General features: G+C 47.8%; 1 protein-coding gene across 2 annotated transcripts in view; it reads left to right on the forward strand.

Moving 5' to 3' along the window:
- The first annotated feature begins 16197 nt into the window (after positions 1 to 16197).
- The window catches only part of nfia (nuclear factor I/A), a 47761-nt gene continuing 45411 nt past the window's right edge, over positions 16198 to 18547 (forward strand). For both annotated transcript variants that reach the window (XM_061684025.1, XM_061684026.1), the window contains exon 1: positions 16198 to 16349. In XM_061684025.1, coding sequence (XP_061540009.1) covers positions 16254 to 16349 — 96 coding nt within the window. In that variant the 5' untranslated portion in view covers positions 16198 to 16253. The remainder of the gene's footprint in view (positions 16350 to 18547) is intronic.

The raw sequence follows: 18547 nt of genomic DNA on the forward strand, positions 1-18547 counted from the left end.
TTTGGTGACGGCGGCCTTCGCTTGCGCTCGCTTCCTGTTTGGCTGCCAGGAACAGGAAGTGGAACACACACACACACACACACACACACACAAGATTGCATGTTAAGGCCTCAGAATTGGCTGCTTGTCTTCTATGCGTGCGTGTGCGTGTGTATCTTTGTACGGGAGCAGCATATGTATGCGTCTGTGTATCAATGTGCATATCAACGTGCATGCGTGTACATACCTGCGTGCGTGCGTGCGTGCGTGCAGTTTTGCGGCGTCCCTCCGGTGCTCTGGCCGCCGCCCAGTTGCTCCCTCGTCAGAGCGAGCGCTCAAATGCGCGCCTTCGCAGCCAGACGATGTCGGGGTTTCCCCCCTGGCCGCGGCGTCGTCACCTCGCCGACCCCCGCGTGGAGGCGAGTCTGCGTCGAGGTGCCAGGAGGCGGCGGCTGTCGAGCGCCTTCGCCGAGTCCCGTGCGTTCGCGCGCGCGTGTGCGGGGGGGTGAAAACGCCGCACGGCGGCGGTCCGACGGACGACCGCGCCGGAGCCGATCCCGGCCGACTTCGAGAGAAAGGCGGGCTCCGACTCGGAATCCATTTTCAGCAGGGGTCGTGACCTTTTTGAACGTTAGCCACTTTCATACGCCGCTGCAATGAAGATACTCGTCTCGACGGCTCGTAATCGCGCGTCGTCGTGAACGATTCATGGTTCATTTTATTCCTTGTAAGGTGTTTTAGGTGGAAAATATTTGTTTTTGTCTTCAGTTTGAATGTTTTAGGCTGGCGTTAATAAAAAATGGCCGCGATACGGCGAATTATACGCAACGTGAATATGAAAACAGCCGCAATAGGTGAAGCGCGATAGAGCGAGCGACGGAACACTCCGACACGCACCCCACAAAATCGAATGTAGAAATACGCGCAAAAATCAAAGTATTATCCTCAGAGTCATTTGTATTGTCTGAGGTTTTCAACCACATTTTCAAGTTCTCTGAAGTCAACAGGAAAGGCCTACTTTTTGCGCACGCGTCAAACAAAATGAAAGCGGAAAACGCTGAGTCGAAGGAATTCGAATTCCACGCGTGCGCAAGCTATATGACAAATGCACGCGGGAGCCTTTCAAAATCCGAAGCCGCCAAACACACCTCGGTACCGCTGCGCGTCTGTACGATGGAATATCGCTACGGGGTCGTAGCGGGGAAGTTCCTTTTTCTTCCGCCTGGATCCAGTCATGCCCAAAAACATGAGCGCCTTCTTAGCCATGAGCGTATTGTTTATTATAGCCCCCAAAAAATCATTTGTTAGCGAGTGGAAATAATTGTGGTCATCCCCATTGATTGAATAAAACAGGAAAACATTTTATGTCAGACCGCCATGGCTAAAAACATTTTGGAGCACGGCTGTATAGGCCTCGATTTTGAATGCCCTTTTTAGCACCCGCAAAAAAAGTGCATTATACATGAGAAATGACGGTAGAAGGAAAAATGCGATTCGTGTAAGTATAAGGCAAAGTGTAATTGTAAGTCGAAGTATGAGTGTAAGGCGGGCGTAATTGTCGGGTGTGTGGCGACCCGACGTCCAGAATTGTTTTGCCTTTTGCGCGAAAGGATTTTCAAAGGGTTCGACTGAATTGAAGCGGATTGATTTTTGGCGTCAGGCAGCGCGACGGCCTAGCGGTTGGCACTTCTGTCTCCCAGTGATGAGGTTCGGGCTCGAAACCCGGTCTCGGACGAGCGACTTCGGCGCGAACGAGTCGAGTCGACGTTTCGGTCGGCGTCGTTCGCGAGCTTCCCGTTCGCTGAGCCGCCGAGCGTGCCGCGATGCTAATGATGCTAATGTGCGCATCGCGCGCCCGCGGCGGCACCCTCGCGTGACACCGGCCCCGACCGGTTGCGGCGCGACGTCAACACGCACCGAAACACAAACGCGTGCACACGCGCACACTGCGGCGTTTGTGTCACGGTCGACATGACAAACGCGGCGTGGATGTTTTCAGGTCACATGCTAATTGCCGCGCGCTCGATTGTGGCGCGGCGCACTGAGGCGTCATTAAAGGTCAAACGACGGCGGCGGCGGCGGCGGCGGCCGCCCGGAACCGAGATCGCGAGAGGCTCCTCGGCGATTTCAATCTTGCGGCGCCGAACGGTTAGCCGCGCTTACGCCCGCCGAGCTTCGAGCGGAAAGTCGACGGGAAAAAAACAAAAAACAACACAAAGAACAATTACGCTCATCGGAAACAGTGACTCAAACGGGATGTCGTCGTACATCTTTTATTCAAGTTATTATGAATAAACATGAGTCATGTCAATCACGAATGTCAGACGACATCTTTAATCACCATTTGTAAATCATTAAGATATCATTAACAATGTTCAGCATAAACCTTTCAATCATGATCATAAAATATTGAAAAGATAACAATAATGATCATGTCAATAATGTTGATCATAAACATTTCAAACGTAAAAATGTCAATAAAATAAATCAAACATTTATGGTGACATATTTGATAAACAATGTCAGTCATTGTTATCGTAAACCTGTAAAAGATGTCATGAGCGAACATTAGTACTCTCGATAATACTGAGCATAAATACGGTTAGCTCATCCGCCTCACAGTGCTGAGGACCGGGGTTCAAATCCCGGCCCCGCTCGCGTGGAGTCGGCACGTTCTCCCCCGTGCCCGGGTTCGGGTTCGGGTTCGGGTTATCTCCGGGTCCTCCGGTTTCCTCCCGCGTCCTCAAATACGTTTTGATCGGAGACTCGAAATTGAGCGGCAACGGTTGTTTGTCTACGTGTGTCCCGCGACCGGCCGGCGACCGGTTCGGGGCGTACCCCGCCTCTCGCCCGACGACGGCCGGGGTGGGCTCCGGCACGCCCGCCGCCCGCGTGAAGAGAAGCGGAGTGGGAGATGAAGGAATGAATTTCAAAGATGACATGAATGTCAACGAGACTGATTGTCAAGCATTTCAGATGCCATCTTGAATAAAGATGAATAACGCCAATCACGTTTATCATAAAGTTCACATCAAAGAGGACATCATTAATGAAGCCCACGATGTTGATCATCAAAATTTCAAAGTTGACAATAAGATAAATCCGAAACATTTCCGATGACATCCTTACTAAACATGAATCGTGTCGACCGCGTTGACCGCAAACATCATTTCAAACTCCGTCGCAATTTTCGGTACAACGCCGGCGGCTCGCATTTGATTGGCCACGACAATTAGCGGCAGGTTAAGCCCCACCCCCCTGGTTCGGTCGTTCGGAAGAAGCCATATTGTTGCGTCGTTGTTGTTTGTGTTTTCCCGTTTGCGGACGACGACGACGACGACACAAAAAGTAAGACGGCCTTTGTTGGGCCTTATGCAAATGAGCTGGCAAATGTCAAATTTGCATAGATTAGCTCGCTCGCTCGCTCGCAGACGGCTGCTTTACATACGCCGAGACGCCCGTCACCGCGGGTTACCGCCGCCGTCCCGCCCGTCGCCACGGAGACTGATGGAGAGCGACAGAGCGGACGCCCCGCTGACGGACGGACGGACGGACGGACGGCCGGACGGCGCTGAGAGGAGGAAATCCAAATGATGCTAATGAGCGTGTTCATCGAACGGCCGCTGGGGCGTTCGATGACCCTCGGACATTCTTCACTTGCTCCTTTTCTTCTGCTTTCTCTGATTCGCACACACACATTAAACATACATGAAGTGGGGGGTCGGGTGGGAGGGGCTTGTCAGTCCAGATGTTGAGTGTGTTGTCAGTTGAATAGTTAAAACACTTCAAGACTTCTCATTTATTCATTCGACATTTCTCATATGCTGCGCACACTTTTTATTCTCATGCAAACACAAGCACACACGCTGCACGCGCACACGCACACACATGACAATCTCCAAACCTTCGTGAAAAAATTCAGCACATTTGATTTTTTTGAAATGTTGAACTTGATACGTTGAAAGTTTTTGTATTGAATTTTCGGAGATGTTGAATGATTTGAACTGATTTTAATTGTTGACATTGCGATTTTTTTTCTTTTTTACATTATATTTTGGGAGATGCTGATTTTGTTTTACATTGTTGGAATTTTTACACAAACCTTTTGGCGATATAGATTTTCTTTACATGACATTTTTTTAGTGGCCTTTTTTGAGCATCTCAAATATTTTGAGATGCTGCCCATGTTTGAATTTAAAATATCGATTTTTTTTTTTTTTACACTTTTTAAAATGTTGCAGTTTTTACACAGAATTTCTTTGAAAATTTGGGGAGATTTCAAAAATATTGACACTGTTTTCTTGGAATTGTTGAAATATATAACCATGTTTAAGAAATGAGATGTACAATTTCTGCAATGTTGTTTTTTTTTTTTTTACACAGAATTGCATTGAATTTGCAGTGCTGACTTTTTTACACTGTTGAAATTTTTAAAATTGCAATTTTGAGGATTTCAATTTTTCTGGTGATCATTTTTTTTTACATTGATTTTTATTGCATTTTTTTGCACTGACCTTTGCAGTGTATTTTTTGGGATGGAAATGTTCTTTAGCTATTGTCGAGAGCTTAATTTCTTTCAGCTAGATGTTGGTGGATTTTATTTTTGACAGTTTTTCGAAGAATTTTCTTCCTCCAATTTTGTATTTTTTTTTCCCCCAAGGACTATTTGGATGGCAAAAAAATGTGTGCTACAGCTTCCAACTCGATACGGTCCACTTCCAAGTGTTGATTGAAATCAAGTTTTGTTGCTGTTCTCTTGATTATTCGGACACGCGTCCCGCAGCCGCTTTGTGGCTGAAGGCCGTCGAGCGTGAACGTTAGCGTCCGCCGCGCCGCCGCCGCCGCCGCCGGCCCCTTCCGTGTAAAATATTTAAATGGCCGCTGGAGCTGAGCCACGTTCGCCGGCGGTTTGGGCCTCGGCGGCTCGCCGCCGCCGCCGCCGCCGAGGGTGAAACATTTTCTAAAAATGTAAAAGCGCAAAAATGCAAATGCGACATATTGCGGCGGTTACGGCCCGGTCGCGTTTGCGCCTGCGGCGGGCGCCCCAGACAGACGGCTCACGTTGCTCCGTCGCTATTTTAGCGTATGTTACGCTAAAATTTGTGGAACATTACCACTGTTTGGAAAATGTGATTGATTGATTTTTTGAAATCCTTTTTTTCTCGTCAAAATACTACTTGATTCTCAGACTATAAATATATTATCCTGGTGACATTCTTTTCTTAAAAAGAGAAACTTTATTCTTAGCACATTACACTTTATTCCCGATAATGTATTGCCATATGTTACGAATATTCCCTTTCGAGGGTACAACTTTATTCTCTGACATTTTTGTCGCACAACCGTGACCTTTTCTTGTAAAATAGGACTTGATGCTCGTGACTTTACTCACGCAACATCAAATGTTTCTTGTAACGTGTCAACGTATACTCGCAAGTCTTTTGTAAAATCTAACTTTATTCTCCCCACATTGCAACTTTTTTCTCATCAAAACGTTTTTTTCTTAAAGTACGACTTTTCGAACATTCCAGCTAACCCTCACCAAATACCACCTGATTCCGTGCCTTTTGGATACGTTCGAGTCAATCAACAACAACCCATCGTCTTTGTTTGTTCATTCATCATTAATGAGTTTATTTGAAAGGGGACAATGCAATTTCATAAAACACATGAAGTACACATGGTTAAAAAAGCCCGAATTAGCCAGAAGGCGAGTTTTCCTCTGTAGTCCGCTGGCCGTGATGTCAAAAAGCAGTACAAGACAATATAATACAGGATACATCATCAAAGACTTACTCTACTATGAAGGGAGAATAAAACCACAAATCATTTGATCGTAACAAAACAAAACATCATCACATACTTGTCTTTTAGTGTTGGCAGCTATCGGTGTTAACTAGCCACATGTTGTTTGTTTGTTTGTTCCCTGGTCCTTCTTGGCCGGTCGCTTCAGAAGCAGCCCTGCGCGCGACCCGCGAGTGCCGCCACCTGCCCGCTGGGGTAGCGCAATACGGCCGCCGCCCGCCCGCCGTCGTGCTAACCGCCGTGACAGAGGAGAAGGGAGGACAGCGGGGAGGGTGGGGGTGGAGGTGGGGTCCGATTAGTGGAGATTAATAGCGGTTAGCGTGTCACCACGCGCCCCCGACAGCTTTTAATTTGCATCGTTAGCGTCATTAGCATCATTATCTTGAGATAAATACGCAGACACACACAAAGAAAGAAAACGAGCTCGGTTTTTTTACGGTGTGAAGATGTCCGCCAAGGTTCTGGTGAGGGAAGACGTTTGTGCAGGATGGGTCGACCATCTTGTTTTTCTTCTTCCACTTTGCTGAACTCGCAAAAAAAAAAAAAAATCGTCCATCTGCACGCCATCTTCAACATGGCCGCCATCGCAGGAAGCAGATTGACGCGCGTGTCGGACATCTGCCAGAGGGCGACATATGCGTCGTACGCCCCCGACGACACTTCGACTTTGAAAGAGACAAAAGGTCACGATTGCCGCTTTGATTTTGCGAAAGGCCTTCCGTAAGAATTCACTTCCTGCCCCTGTTTTCTGCACGAAATCGGCCCAAATGAATCTGCGACCCGGACGAAGTTTGACATCGACGCGCTTCGTCCATCGAACGCAAAAGACGCAAAACGAAATCGCCGCCGCCGTGACGTGCTTTGGCGAATTAATATTGGAGCAGCTCATCCCAACTCGTGAAAACCGCCGAGCGGCGGCGCGGCCGCGTCTCGCGCGAAGCTTCGGGTTTGCGTCGTCTGGCGAACTCGGACGAGTTGAGCATTCGGGGAGAAGTTACGAAGCGTTCGGGAAGCACAATCGCGCGGCGGATCACATCGAAAAAGAAGCTTTATATCCTCGTGTGTTTGACTTGACCCACGTGACGCTGTTGGCTCGTGACTCGCGTGTTGCGGGCCAACAATCCAACGCTTGCTGCATTCTGCTTCGCGGCGATAGGCAGACCCCGCCCCCGGCCCCCCCGATGAATGAAATGAACACGAGGTCACCATCTTTGTATCGGTGCGCAAGTGTGTTTGTGTGTATGGATCTGTGTGGGAACAGCGCGTGCAAAGGAAGTCACTAAGGTGATTCCAATTTCATAAGAGTGGGAATTCCCATCGACATCATGACCGTATGGACATGTTTGAGATATAGTTCGGCTGTATTCTGCGCATATTTTAGACTCGTTAGAGTATGGTATGTTAGCAATTGCGGACGTGATTCCCAGTGGCAGGAAGTTTGTCCGCTGTGGGCCAAGCGCATTAATTATGCAAATGAGCAGTTGGAGCGGGGGAGGGCCCGTATTGTTTGGCTGCTAAGTGAACGAGGAGGCCGGCGGCTAACCCCTTCCCGATGGGTCAAAAGCTTGTGCTAAGCTAGGCTAACCGATTCTTAGGCTTCTTAGAAGGTATGCTCAACTACGCTAACAGGTTTTTTTCTCTTTGTGCGCCGCGCCGCAAATCTAAACGTCGAAAGTCCGCCAAGTGGGTTGATTTTGCCGAGCGTCGAGGTCAGCGCGATTGGGGGCGAATTCCCTTCATCCGTCGGAAGGGCGGCAGCTGTCGCTGGCCTCGATCAACCTTTTTCAGACGGCCGCTCCACTTTCTTCGCGGATTGACACCTTCGCTCGCGGTGCGCGAAGACTCGGTACGTGAAAACCGAGCACGCGTGAGGCCGGCGTCCGAACGAAAATGAGCTGCTTCCGCTTGCAAAGGGACGACAGCCGTTTCCTCTTTCTGTAGCGTTGGTCTTTCCCGGACCCGGTCTTGACATTCGGGTCTTACCTTTCCCTGCGGTGTGTCCTGAAACTCTTCTTTCAAAGTCTGAGATGCGAACGGCGGGCGTCTCTTTCGGGAACTCGGGAACCTCGCCCCGAGGCCGGCGCGGCTGTCGGAGGACGTGACGAGCGGGACCGAGACGAGCCGCTTGGACGAGGACCGGGGACTTGGCCGCCGCTCAGCGCGCCTCCGCCTGATGGTCCGCGACGGGCCGAGATGGACGCGGGCCATCCTCGGTTGGCAGCGGTCCTCGGCGCCGCTCGGCCGCCGTCCTCGGGGCCGCTCGAGCGGGGACGCCGATGAGAGGCGTCCCCGCTCCTAATGCGACGGGACACGCACGCACCTGTCAGTCAAACACCTGACATGTGACCGCACACGAGTCACGTGACTTTACGCTCGTCACACGCAAATTACGATACTGCCGATGACATCGTCGGACAAGATTATAGTCCAAGTGTAGTCGTTACTTCAGTCGTTGAAATTGTCTCATTGAGTTCATCATCGAATTGTATTTAACTTCATCCAATGAGGAAAATGACATGAGACGAGAATATATTAGATTCAGACAAAGAGTCAAAGCTATTCGTTTACAAGAGTTCACACGTACGTTAAAATGAATAACCATCGGTTTTTATTTTGTTTTGCTCCAATTCGTGAAATATTCCATTTTTGATGCATTTTCATAGTTCTATTTAGTTAAGCTCAGGTAACATTGATTCGTCCCCCAATGGGGAAATTTGCCGTTAATAATTTTAGCCCATTTGATTGTCTTTAAATAGTTCACAAATGTCATCATTTTCAATGTTTTGTTGGGTTTCGAAAATAAAATCCAATTTCATTATTTAAGGGAAATCAAGTCCAATTCAAAGACTGATTTAACAGGACTTTTTTTTTTAAGCGCACAAGTGTGAAGACAGCAACACTCCGGAACAATATGGGGGGGGGGTCAAAGACGACAAGCTCACGCTCAAATGTTGGCACGCACGCCAGCAGGCAGATGGCGCGCGCACACACAGTGGATTTGGAAAAACGTGCGTGTGGTCCACTCGCACGTTTCAAGGCTTCTCACACACACACGGTGAGGGAGCGAGAGTGGGTGCGTCGTTGGCAGCGCGCGTGACCCAGCTGGTGTTACATTGAACATGTCAACGACACATCAGAATTGATTAACCTTTCACCTCGGACCACTTCGGCCCGCAATTCCTCATCGTTGCCTTCTCGCATTCATCATCGTCATCATCTCGTTCTTGGCTTCCCGTCATCCAAACCTTCCTTCGCAGATCCCGGCATTCCAGATTCACGTCCCGCAATTCCACACTGAGGTCCCCGCAAGGGTACATTTGCACGTCAACAACTGATGAAGCAGTCCGGCGCAAAGGTCAGGTGGCGTCACCCTTTCCGCCGTCTGACGGAAAAACAATCGTCAATGGGTGGGGGGTGGGGGGGTGCTAGAGGAATTCTTTTCTCATCTGAAAACATTGGTCAGGTGGGGGGGGGGGCCGCTTTTGCCCGACGTGGATGACCGCCCCCAACCCACCCACTCTTCGCTCACAGTGACATCTTTCAAACAGAATGCAGCGTGTTACTGGAGATGGTGGGTGTTAAATCTAGCTACCTCAGAAGCCATGTTGGTGTCCCTCAGGGCTCTGTCTCAGGGCCTTTGCTGTTTGCTCGATATATGAATGACCTTGCAGATGTTTGCCCTCACACCAAATTTGAAAAGACAAATTGAACACCCTCCGAGTTGAAATCAACGCTCGCCCAGAGTTTATACAGCAACCGCTGGTTCAGAGTTAAATCGACACTTTTCAAAGCGTTAACATTATCAACACTGTGACACTGCTACTAAACAACATTTGCACAACCGACATCGTCCCAGATGATCGCACGACTCGTCACTTGAAACCGCATCCGCTCCTTGAAGTCTCGGCGCCCTTTGCACGACGGTCATTGCGCCGGACTATCGCAATATGAGTCGTTCGAACTGCTCTAAGTGCTCGAGGACTCTGCATCTTTCTGCGCAATTGTTTTTTTGTCAATGTCTTTCTGTCCCCAAAGTGTTCTGTCAATTGACCGTCTGTCGTACTCGAGCGGCTCCGACGACCGGAGACAAATTCCTTGTGTGTTTTGGACATACTTGGCAAATAAAGAGGATTCTGATTCTGAATAGTGTAACATATTGACACCATATTGGATGAGTTAACAATATTACCACTATGAAAGTCTTACTTAATAACACTGTTTTATATATAATATTGACCGATATTGAATATACAGTGTGCAGGTATCTACAGGTGCGTGCATATGTATATATAGTATAGTAGGAATAACGAACATTATTTTCCAAAATGATTTTTAAAATAACATTTATTAATATTATTCAAAAGCTTTTTGAAAATATCATTTATTATTATTCAAAATCACTTTGAAAATAATTATTTATGAAGACTAATTTATTAAATAACAACACTTGCAAGTCACCAGGAAACAAACATTGGTTATGCAGCGAACATGGCCGGAAGGTCATTATTCATCATACAATACGCGGTCACGGTTTCGCTAAAGAAAAACACCCAGTAAACGCGCAATTATGACAATGTTGACAGAAAGAAAGCGATGAAAAAAAAGCAACGTTGAGGTGCGGCTGTAGTTGTCGCTAAACGTTGCTTTTTTCCCCCATTTGTAAACAAAGTATATTTACAAATGGGCACCGACCGCAAAGCCTGCCTTTACCATGTGAAAATACAAAAGTAGGAAAATGGCGCCGACGCATCTCTCTCAAACTGAAAGAGTGCAGGTTCAAAGGTGGAGTTGAATTCCATGCGTCTCTCTCTCCAGAGTTCATCGAATACCATGTGACCTAACCGCCATTTGAATCGGAAAAATGATCAAATGTTAAAATTACACTTTGGGAGTTAAAATCCTCTTTTACGAATATAACCCTGAAACGTGACCACTCCAAAGTTTTTAGTTCACTGACGTATGCTGCCGATGCAGCCGTAGTTCCGCATGGCGAGGATGGCGCGACAACGGGTTCTAAACTCACGAATGCAGTGACCGAGGTTGACTGAAGTCTAACCTTCAATCCGTTTTCTTTACCGCTTCTCCTCACGCCTGTCGCAGCTCTCTTTGGGCGGGAACCGGTCCCCAGCCGGTGGCAGGGCACATACAAACAGACAACCATTCGCACCTACGGGCAATTTGGAGTCTTCAACTACCACGCATGTTTTTGGGATGCGGGAGGAAAGCGGAGAGAACACGCAGTCGGTCCACACAGTCGGGGCCGGGGATCGGACCCCGGTCCTCGGAACTGCCAGGCGGACGTGCTAACCGGTGCCGGCGGGACTGCACTCCAATGTAAAAAAAAAAACATCCTTTGCACAAAACACCTGGTCTCTCAAGAGTCGTGCCAGCTGGAACACGCTGCCAGCCACGATTAGGGAAAGACCCACAAAAGCCAGCTCGAAAACTACTTCCCAAAAAATCCACAAAGTCGCCAACGCTACTTTATAGCTAACTTCCAATTGGGAAACGTTGCTACGTTACCATTTTGACCAATAGGCAAAAAATAGAAAAAAAAATAGTCCCAGCACTCGAAGAGAAGAGTAGGGTGGGACAAACCCGTGGCCCGGGGGCCAGATCTGGCCCGCCACGTGATTTGATGCGGCCCGCGAAAGCAAATCGCGTGTGTCAACAACATTTTACGAAGGAGACTATATAACCTGGCCGAGTTCTCTGAAACTGAGTTTGGGTTTTCATGAACCCAATTTGGTTGTCTCTGCCCCATCCAATGACATGAAATGCTTTCTATTCTAGCTACCTTCAGTCTTCATGTCATACGCTTTGCGAATGCTGCGGCTGTTGTTTAAAGTGCTCTATGAATCCAGTTGAGAGTTGAACATCTCAAAGCTTAAAACCAAGTACACTCGGACCTGAAGGGCGAAATGGCTCGTGAAATTCGATCGAAATGGCTCGTGAAATTCGATCGCGTCGCCGCTACTTGGATAACTTTAAGAGACTCGAACGCTAGCACGTCATTCGGGCTAATGTGACGTCATTCCAGCAAACGGCGAGCAAACCGACAAGTTTGTCGCTGCGTGTTGGGCTGCCGAGCAGAAGCGAACGCGCCGCCTGACCTCAAACGCCGAAGTGCCGCGCGCGCGTCTCTTCGCCATCAATCGACATCTTCACGTTCCGCCGTCCGCGTGGGAAATTTTCAGAAGCCTTCGTTGCTCGCGCCAATCGAAACAAAGAGGAAAGAGGTGTTCCTAATATTCCGACCTCATTCAGGGAAACTTACAACAGCGCGTCAGAGGAGCCTCCATTTGATTTTTTCAAGTATGTGCCCCAAACGAAGATGGCCGACTGGAAATGGGTTAGCGTAGTCACGTATGCTAATATGTTTTGAGAAGAAAAACACGCACTATTGAATACCTGTGAATGTGCATCTCTGCGTGCGTGTGTGTTTATGTATGCGAGTGGGGGTCAAGTAAAGCCAGCAGCAGCGCTTCATTGGAGTCACTTCCTGTCATGGAGGAAGCCACCTGAGGCCAATCACACGCGCACGCACGCGTTGGTGGCCGATCAGACGATGAGATGAGGAGCACATGTAAGAAGTTGAAGAAGTTGCGTTGTGACAATCCTCGTACGACGTGCCCGCTGTCAGTGTGTGCGCGCGCGTGCATGTGAGTGTGCTTTTTTGACTCCGGTTTTGTTCTGAGTGAATGTGTGTGTAGGTGTGTGAGTGTGTCTGCCAGAATATGTGTGTGCGTGTATGTCTTGGGGGGTTCTGTGCGGGGGGGGGGGGGGTGACTGATTAAATATGGCTGACACAGCCCATGTGTGGTCATGTGGACCAGGAGGCGGGATATTTCGCCGGGTGGCGGCCGGGCGCCGTGACACCCTCTGGCGACGCCCCCCCCCGAACTGACCCGCCCCCCCCCCCCCCACACACACACACACACATCCACATCCACACACATGCGTGCACACAACCAAAGACAAAACAGATGTCCACTATCACGTGTGCGTGTGCGTGTGTGTGTGCTTTAAAAGGTCGTTTAGAGGAACGTGTCAAGGTTACGCCAACATTGTCAATGAAGATCAGATTTAAATGTTCATATTTAATTTCTTTAAATGTCTTAAAGAAGTTGGAGTGAGGAAAGTGTTCAAATGTTAAAAGCAAATATAAAATGTATTATTTTATAATGTATGCTATTTTTCTAACATTTATGAGCAATATGAGTTTAACATCACACACACACAAAAAAATGATATTGTCATTAACATTTACTTTCATTTTTACAAATATAGATGTGACTGTTCATCCAAATACCTCCGCCAAGGCCCAACAACTCTTTATTATGAATCATAATAATAAGAATTTATTATAAATAATGATGATAATTTGTATTATTATTATTATAAGTAGTGGTAGCAGCAGTAGTATCAAATTAAAATGTATTTATATATATATTGTCCAGTCATCTTCATCTGGAATTGTATTGTTTTAATTATTATGAATGTTCATCATTTGAATTGCCTAATTTCACAATGACATTCTTGAACAAAAGTTAAAATTAAAGTCACAGGAAAGCGAGCGACCTCGGCGGAGGTCGTGAAAGACGAGCGTCGATTCGTCACGCCATCGTCATCGTCGGGGTCGCGCTTTTCGCGGCGTCGGTGCTCCCGTTTCTCAAGGCTCTTATCTGAACAACGATCACATTCCTGCTCAGTCGGCACAAAGGGACCTCTGTGCGTACCTGCGCGCGCGTGGAACGGAGGCTCGGGCATCCCCCCCCCCCCCCCCCCCCCCCCCCCCCCCCCCCCCCCCCCCCGAGTCCCCTGCCCGCGTCGGACGCCTCGTCGGAGAATCCGCGGGCCTCTCGGGATTCTGGTGTTTGCTTCAGAACTTTCCTTTCCTTTCCCATCCCAGAGAGATGACCCGGAGGCACTCGGAGGAAAGGTCATCGGAATTGTAAAAACGCTTCGGAAAAGTGTCGCCTTTAAGCCAACTTGAGCAAAGGTGACTTCCTCCTTTACGGGTTTTTGCGGCGATGGTGGAAAAGGCGGAGGTGGACCCGAATGCGGGAGGAGCAGGTGTAATCTCAAAAAAAGGTTTTTTATTTGTAAAAACAAAAACGGGCGGAGACCAAAAGCGAACCGGCGGACGAGGCAACGAACGCGTCACGCGGGAAAACGATCCCTTTTCCCGCAATCCTTGAAGGCAACGGACAACGTTTACAGCGAGCTCGTTGAGAGGCGAGGCCGAGAGACGCGCGACGGTTTCGCCTTCGAGTCCATTTTAAAAAAGGCCATACCGTTACAGTTGCAATGTCAACTTCAACATTTGTTCCACAAATCAGAGGAAAAGAACAGCGGGCAAAGACGACTGTCAATACTAATCCCCAAGAGAAAATAGCACGATAATCGACCCAGAATTGTTCAGAGAACAATCCGGCTTTTCGTCACACTTTTGTTTTCCCATCTGAGCAATTTGTCAGCTAATTCAACAATCATTTTAGGTGGCGACTTTAATAGCCAATCATAGACCGCTCGAATTCCAAAAAATATCTCCCCGAATAGTAGAAGAATACATGCACGATTTTGGACTCGCCGGCCTACGGAGGATTCCGACAAATCGTACAAAAAGGGAATCAACTCTGTTTTCTTCGGCACGCCGCTCCTTCTCGAGAATTGACAACTTTCTTACGAATAACTCCGTTGCTCAAAAAAGCACTTCCGATCATCAGCGATCGCACTTGAATTCAACTTGACGCCTTCGCCAACCTGCCGCTTGAATACTTCTGCACTGAAATCCGATATCTTTGTCTGGACGGAAATAGTTCTCCCATATGAATGATCCCACAACTACTGTGTATCTCCAGCCTGACTCGGGGAAGCAGGGGGAGCTGTAATTAGAGGCAAAATGTTGAAAATTCCACACTCTTCCTACAAGGAACAACAATTTGAGAGCGAATTGGAGCTGAAAATCAAACAACTTACAGAAGAATATGCAGAAAATCCAACAGACCTCCTCAGGAAGCAACTTTATAATGCCAGATCGCATATTATTATTCCTACTACAACAGCTAAGATACGCACATTTTGACCACAATAATAACTCGGGAAAAATTCTTGCAAACCCACTTCAACATAACAAAGAAAAAACATTCAAATTGCAAACGTGCTCGATCGCCGGAGGATATTCATGATATGCGGTAGCTTACATTCATCTCCCAAGAAACGGAATCAAAACTTTGAGCAACGGCATAAACATCCCTCAATGAACTTCAGAAAGTCAAGAGTCAGAATTGCAGAAGGCCTTACAGGTTATGCCAACCGCTGGAGTTTGAGAAACATTTAGCCTCACGAAGACAAGTTCGCAAAACTTGCAAACGCATGGCTGGAGGTCTCAAACGCCACAATTGGTTTGAGAATCCGATTCTTTACGAGCGCAGCGGAAAATTCCAGAGGGCGCACGATCTCAGTGAGAACCGTATCATTCCTCCCCAATCTGGCACAATCCCGACTTTGAGGTTCGCAAAATAGCGCTTCACTTCGGCACATGGGAACAAAGTGGAATCGAGCGCCTGCATCGCTTATTCGAGTCTCGTGAAAACCTCTTCCGAGAATTTCAAATTCGAGGCGGTGACTTCTTTCATCACTGGAAAGTAAGAACCAGAACCCTAAACAGAGGCCGGCACGTCTGCGCCGGTCTCGGGTCCGGTCGCCGCACGTCCTCCGGTTTTAAGGCTGTGCGCTGGTCCATCGGCAAATAAAGTGAATCGAAAGAAAAATACAGCGCAAGACTGACGCTTGAGAACACGACAGCAGACTGTGGAAGAGAGGAAGGAAGGCCCCGCCGTGGAACTATTTGCGCCATCGCTCGCAAAGCTAGCTGCTAACGCTCACGGAAAAAAGAGCCTACGCGATTTCCACAACGCAATGGCGAACGTCCTTACGGTCACGCCGATCGCGGTCGTCGTTTGCGTGGAGCGAGCGCGTCCCTTACGTCATCGCCGCAACGGGCGACCTCCCGGTCCGTCGGTCTCTTTCGACGTGAGTTGCGCTTACGTGGCCGCCTTTCGCTTTCCGGATCATCTTGTCCGTCGTCACATCGTGCGTGCGTTTCTGGTGGTGTGTGTGCTTGTGCTTGTGCTTGCGTTTGCGTTTGCGTGGCAATAAAAAGTTTGTATTTTTACTGTGTGCGCATTCGTGTATCTGCACGCGAGTGCGTTTGCGTGTGTTCGTGAGTTGTTTGTGTGTGTGTGTGTGTGTGTATGGGGGGGGGGAGGGGTTCGGCGGGAGGGGGCGTGTCCCTGTCTCACCTTGCTCGATGACGACTTCCTGGGCTTCATCATCATCATCGTCATCTTCCTCATCCTCTTCTCGGTGTCTTCTTCTCTCGCTGGCTGGCACGTGCCGTCCGCCGGTCCGCGTGCACGTTGCGTCCGTCTGTCAATCACTTTTCCCGCCGAGCGCGCGCACCCATGAGGTTGATTGACGGGGCCATGGCGGGAAAAAGCGCGGAAGGTTCCGTCAAATGGCAGCTGTGCTACGACATCTCGGCCAGGACCTGGTGGATGGTGAGTACGCGCACGCAGGCACGCGCGCGCGCGCGCGCGCTATCCTTACATCCAGTAGATATGACATGATATACTGTACGAACTCATATAGAATACAGCACACTTGCACGCACGCGCAGTTTTTACTTCTTTAAGTAGGAAAACAATGTTTGACCGAACTGTACGCGCGCGCGCGTCAACTTGGTGGCTGTGCGGGTCCGCGGAGGAGCGCGTGACTCGTCTTTTATTTCTCCTAAAGTGAAATTGAACGTTTGTTTGTTTCGTGTTGGAAAAGAATGCATCATATCACGACAGCTTTATGATTATTAAAATAATTGTTAGTGCGACTTCGAGGCGCACTTGAAACGTTTCCGTCTTCAAATGAATTTCGGTGACTCATTTGTATTGAATTGAATTGAATTGTATTATCACTTATATTATTATTATTATTCACGTATTATTGTTTCTTTTAATGATATTATTTATACATATGATGCTGGGTATTTTCATTTTAGTCTAACTTTGTATGATTTCTTTTCATAGCAACGCCTAAATGTGACAGCGTAATATTGTGTTTAAAAATGTCATAAAGATTATTCAAAGTCATATTTCTGCAGTCACATGATTGAAGATGTTCATCTTATTCCAAATGTTGATTTGGGCTCCTTTTCTCGGCTCAGCTTGACACGTGATTAATTTTCCTGCGGTAATGTCAAAGATAAAAAATGATGACACGTCCCCGTTTCTTTTCTTTGACCTGAATGTAAATAAATGATCTCCTTGTTTTAATCGATCCGATTTGGTGTGTTATTTTGATATTTAAACATTTTCAAATGGCATGAAACCAAACAAATTAAAACGTAAATGATTGCACGGGACCGTTCTGATTTTTATCGTAAAGTCAACTGTTCTATATTTCGAGTTGAACATTTTCGAACGTTCATATTACTGAAATCCTTCTCGATGCTCTTGTCAATGTCCTGATTTCATCATTGTTACTGTGGATAATTAATCGATCGACGCCGCAATCATTTCATTCCATGACATGAAATGAATCATTGTGAAATGAAAATGTAAAGATGTCGTGATCAGAAAATGAATCGCTTTCCGTTTCCGTTGCCTTGATTTTGGCACGTGCACACGTTTGACTATTTCGAAAGAAAATCAAAAACAAATTGAATTATCACCCTGACGATCGACGCGTCTCGAATGATGTCCTCGATTGAAAATGAAAATGGCTTTCATATTCATTCACGAATGAATATGAAACCGTTTTTGGGACCTGCGCCACGTCGTTACATCCGAAATCACTTTTTCCGTGTACTTTTTAACAGCATTCTTTTCGATTACAAATGTCAACAGGACAAAACTGTACATCATGAAATCCTATTTCATTTTTCAAAATGTTATTATTTGAGCGGAATATTCATCATGCATGTGCGAGAGTGCTTTTATGATGTGTGCGCGCGTGTGACTTCCCCTGAGCGCGCATTTGTGTGAGTGTGCGTGCGTGTGCGCGTGCTTGTATGCAGTGTGTGAGTGTGTGTGTGTGTGCTGTGTGCTTTGAAGCCCCTCGCCTGCCCACTGATTGGTCAAATGTTTGTTTGTTTGTTTGTTTGTTTGTTTGTTTGTTTGTTTGTTTGTCCGTCCAAATGTCAAATAAACAACAAAGATGCGCCATGTTGTATCACGTAGCGATCCCCGGGCCGTGTTAGCGTTAGCCAGATTAGCCATCAGGAAATTGTGGGATTAAACGTGTCTGCTTCAACTTCCTCAACGTGCTCCCCCGACCCCCCGAGACCCCCACCCAAAGCCCCCGGGTTGTGCTCTTTCCTTGTGACCATGACAACCAGCCTCAAACCCCTATTTTGACATGGATGGCTCTCGCGTGGTCCTGAAGTTGTGCCCAGGCGGTCCTTCGGTGCTTCCTGTATGGTCCGAAGGTAAATCTGAAGTTTGTCCAAAGGTGGCATGAAGGCGGTCTGTTCCTCCGCTAATATACACGGTGACCCTCAGGTCGACAACGATGCTCGGCTACGCCATAATGCTCACGTAGAATTCAATGCGAAGCTAAACTTAGCGCCAGTGCTATGACAGGCGCCCAAAACTGGCCCAGTCTCTGACGCTAAAACGGGCTATAATGCTGGCATTGTTACCGTGTTAACCATCTCTATGCTGGGCTACTGGCTAGCATGTCGCGCATCTCCATGAGGTGAAAG

This window comes from Phycodurus eques, chromosome 8, assembly GCF_024500275.1.
Source record: "Phycodurus eques isolate BA_2022a chromosome 8, UOR_Pequ_1.1, whole genome shotgun sequence".
Taxonomy (NCBI): Eukaryota; Metazoa; Chordata; class Actinopteri; order Syngnathiformes; family Syngnathidae; genus Phycodurus; species Phycodurus eques.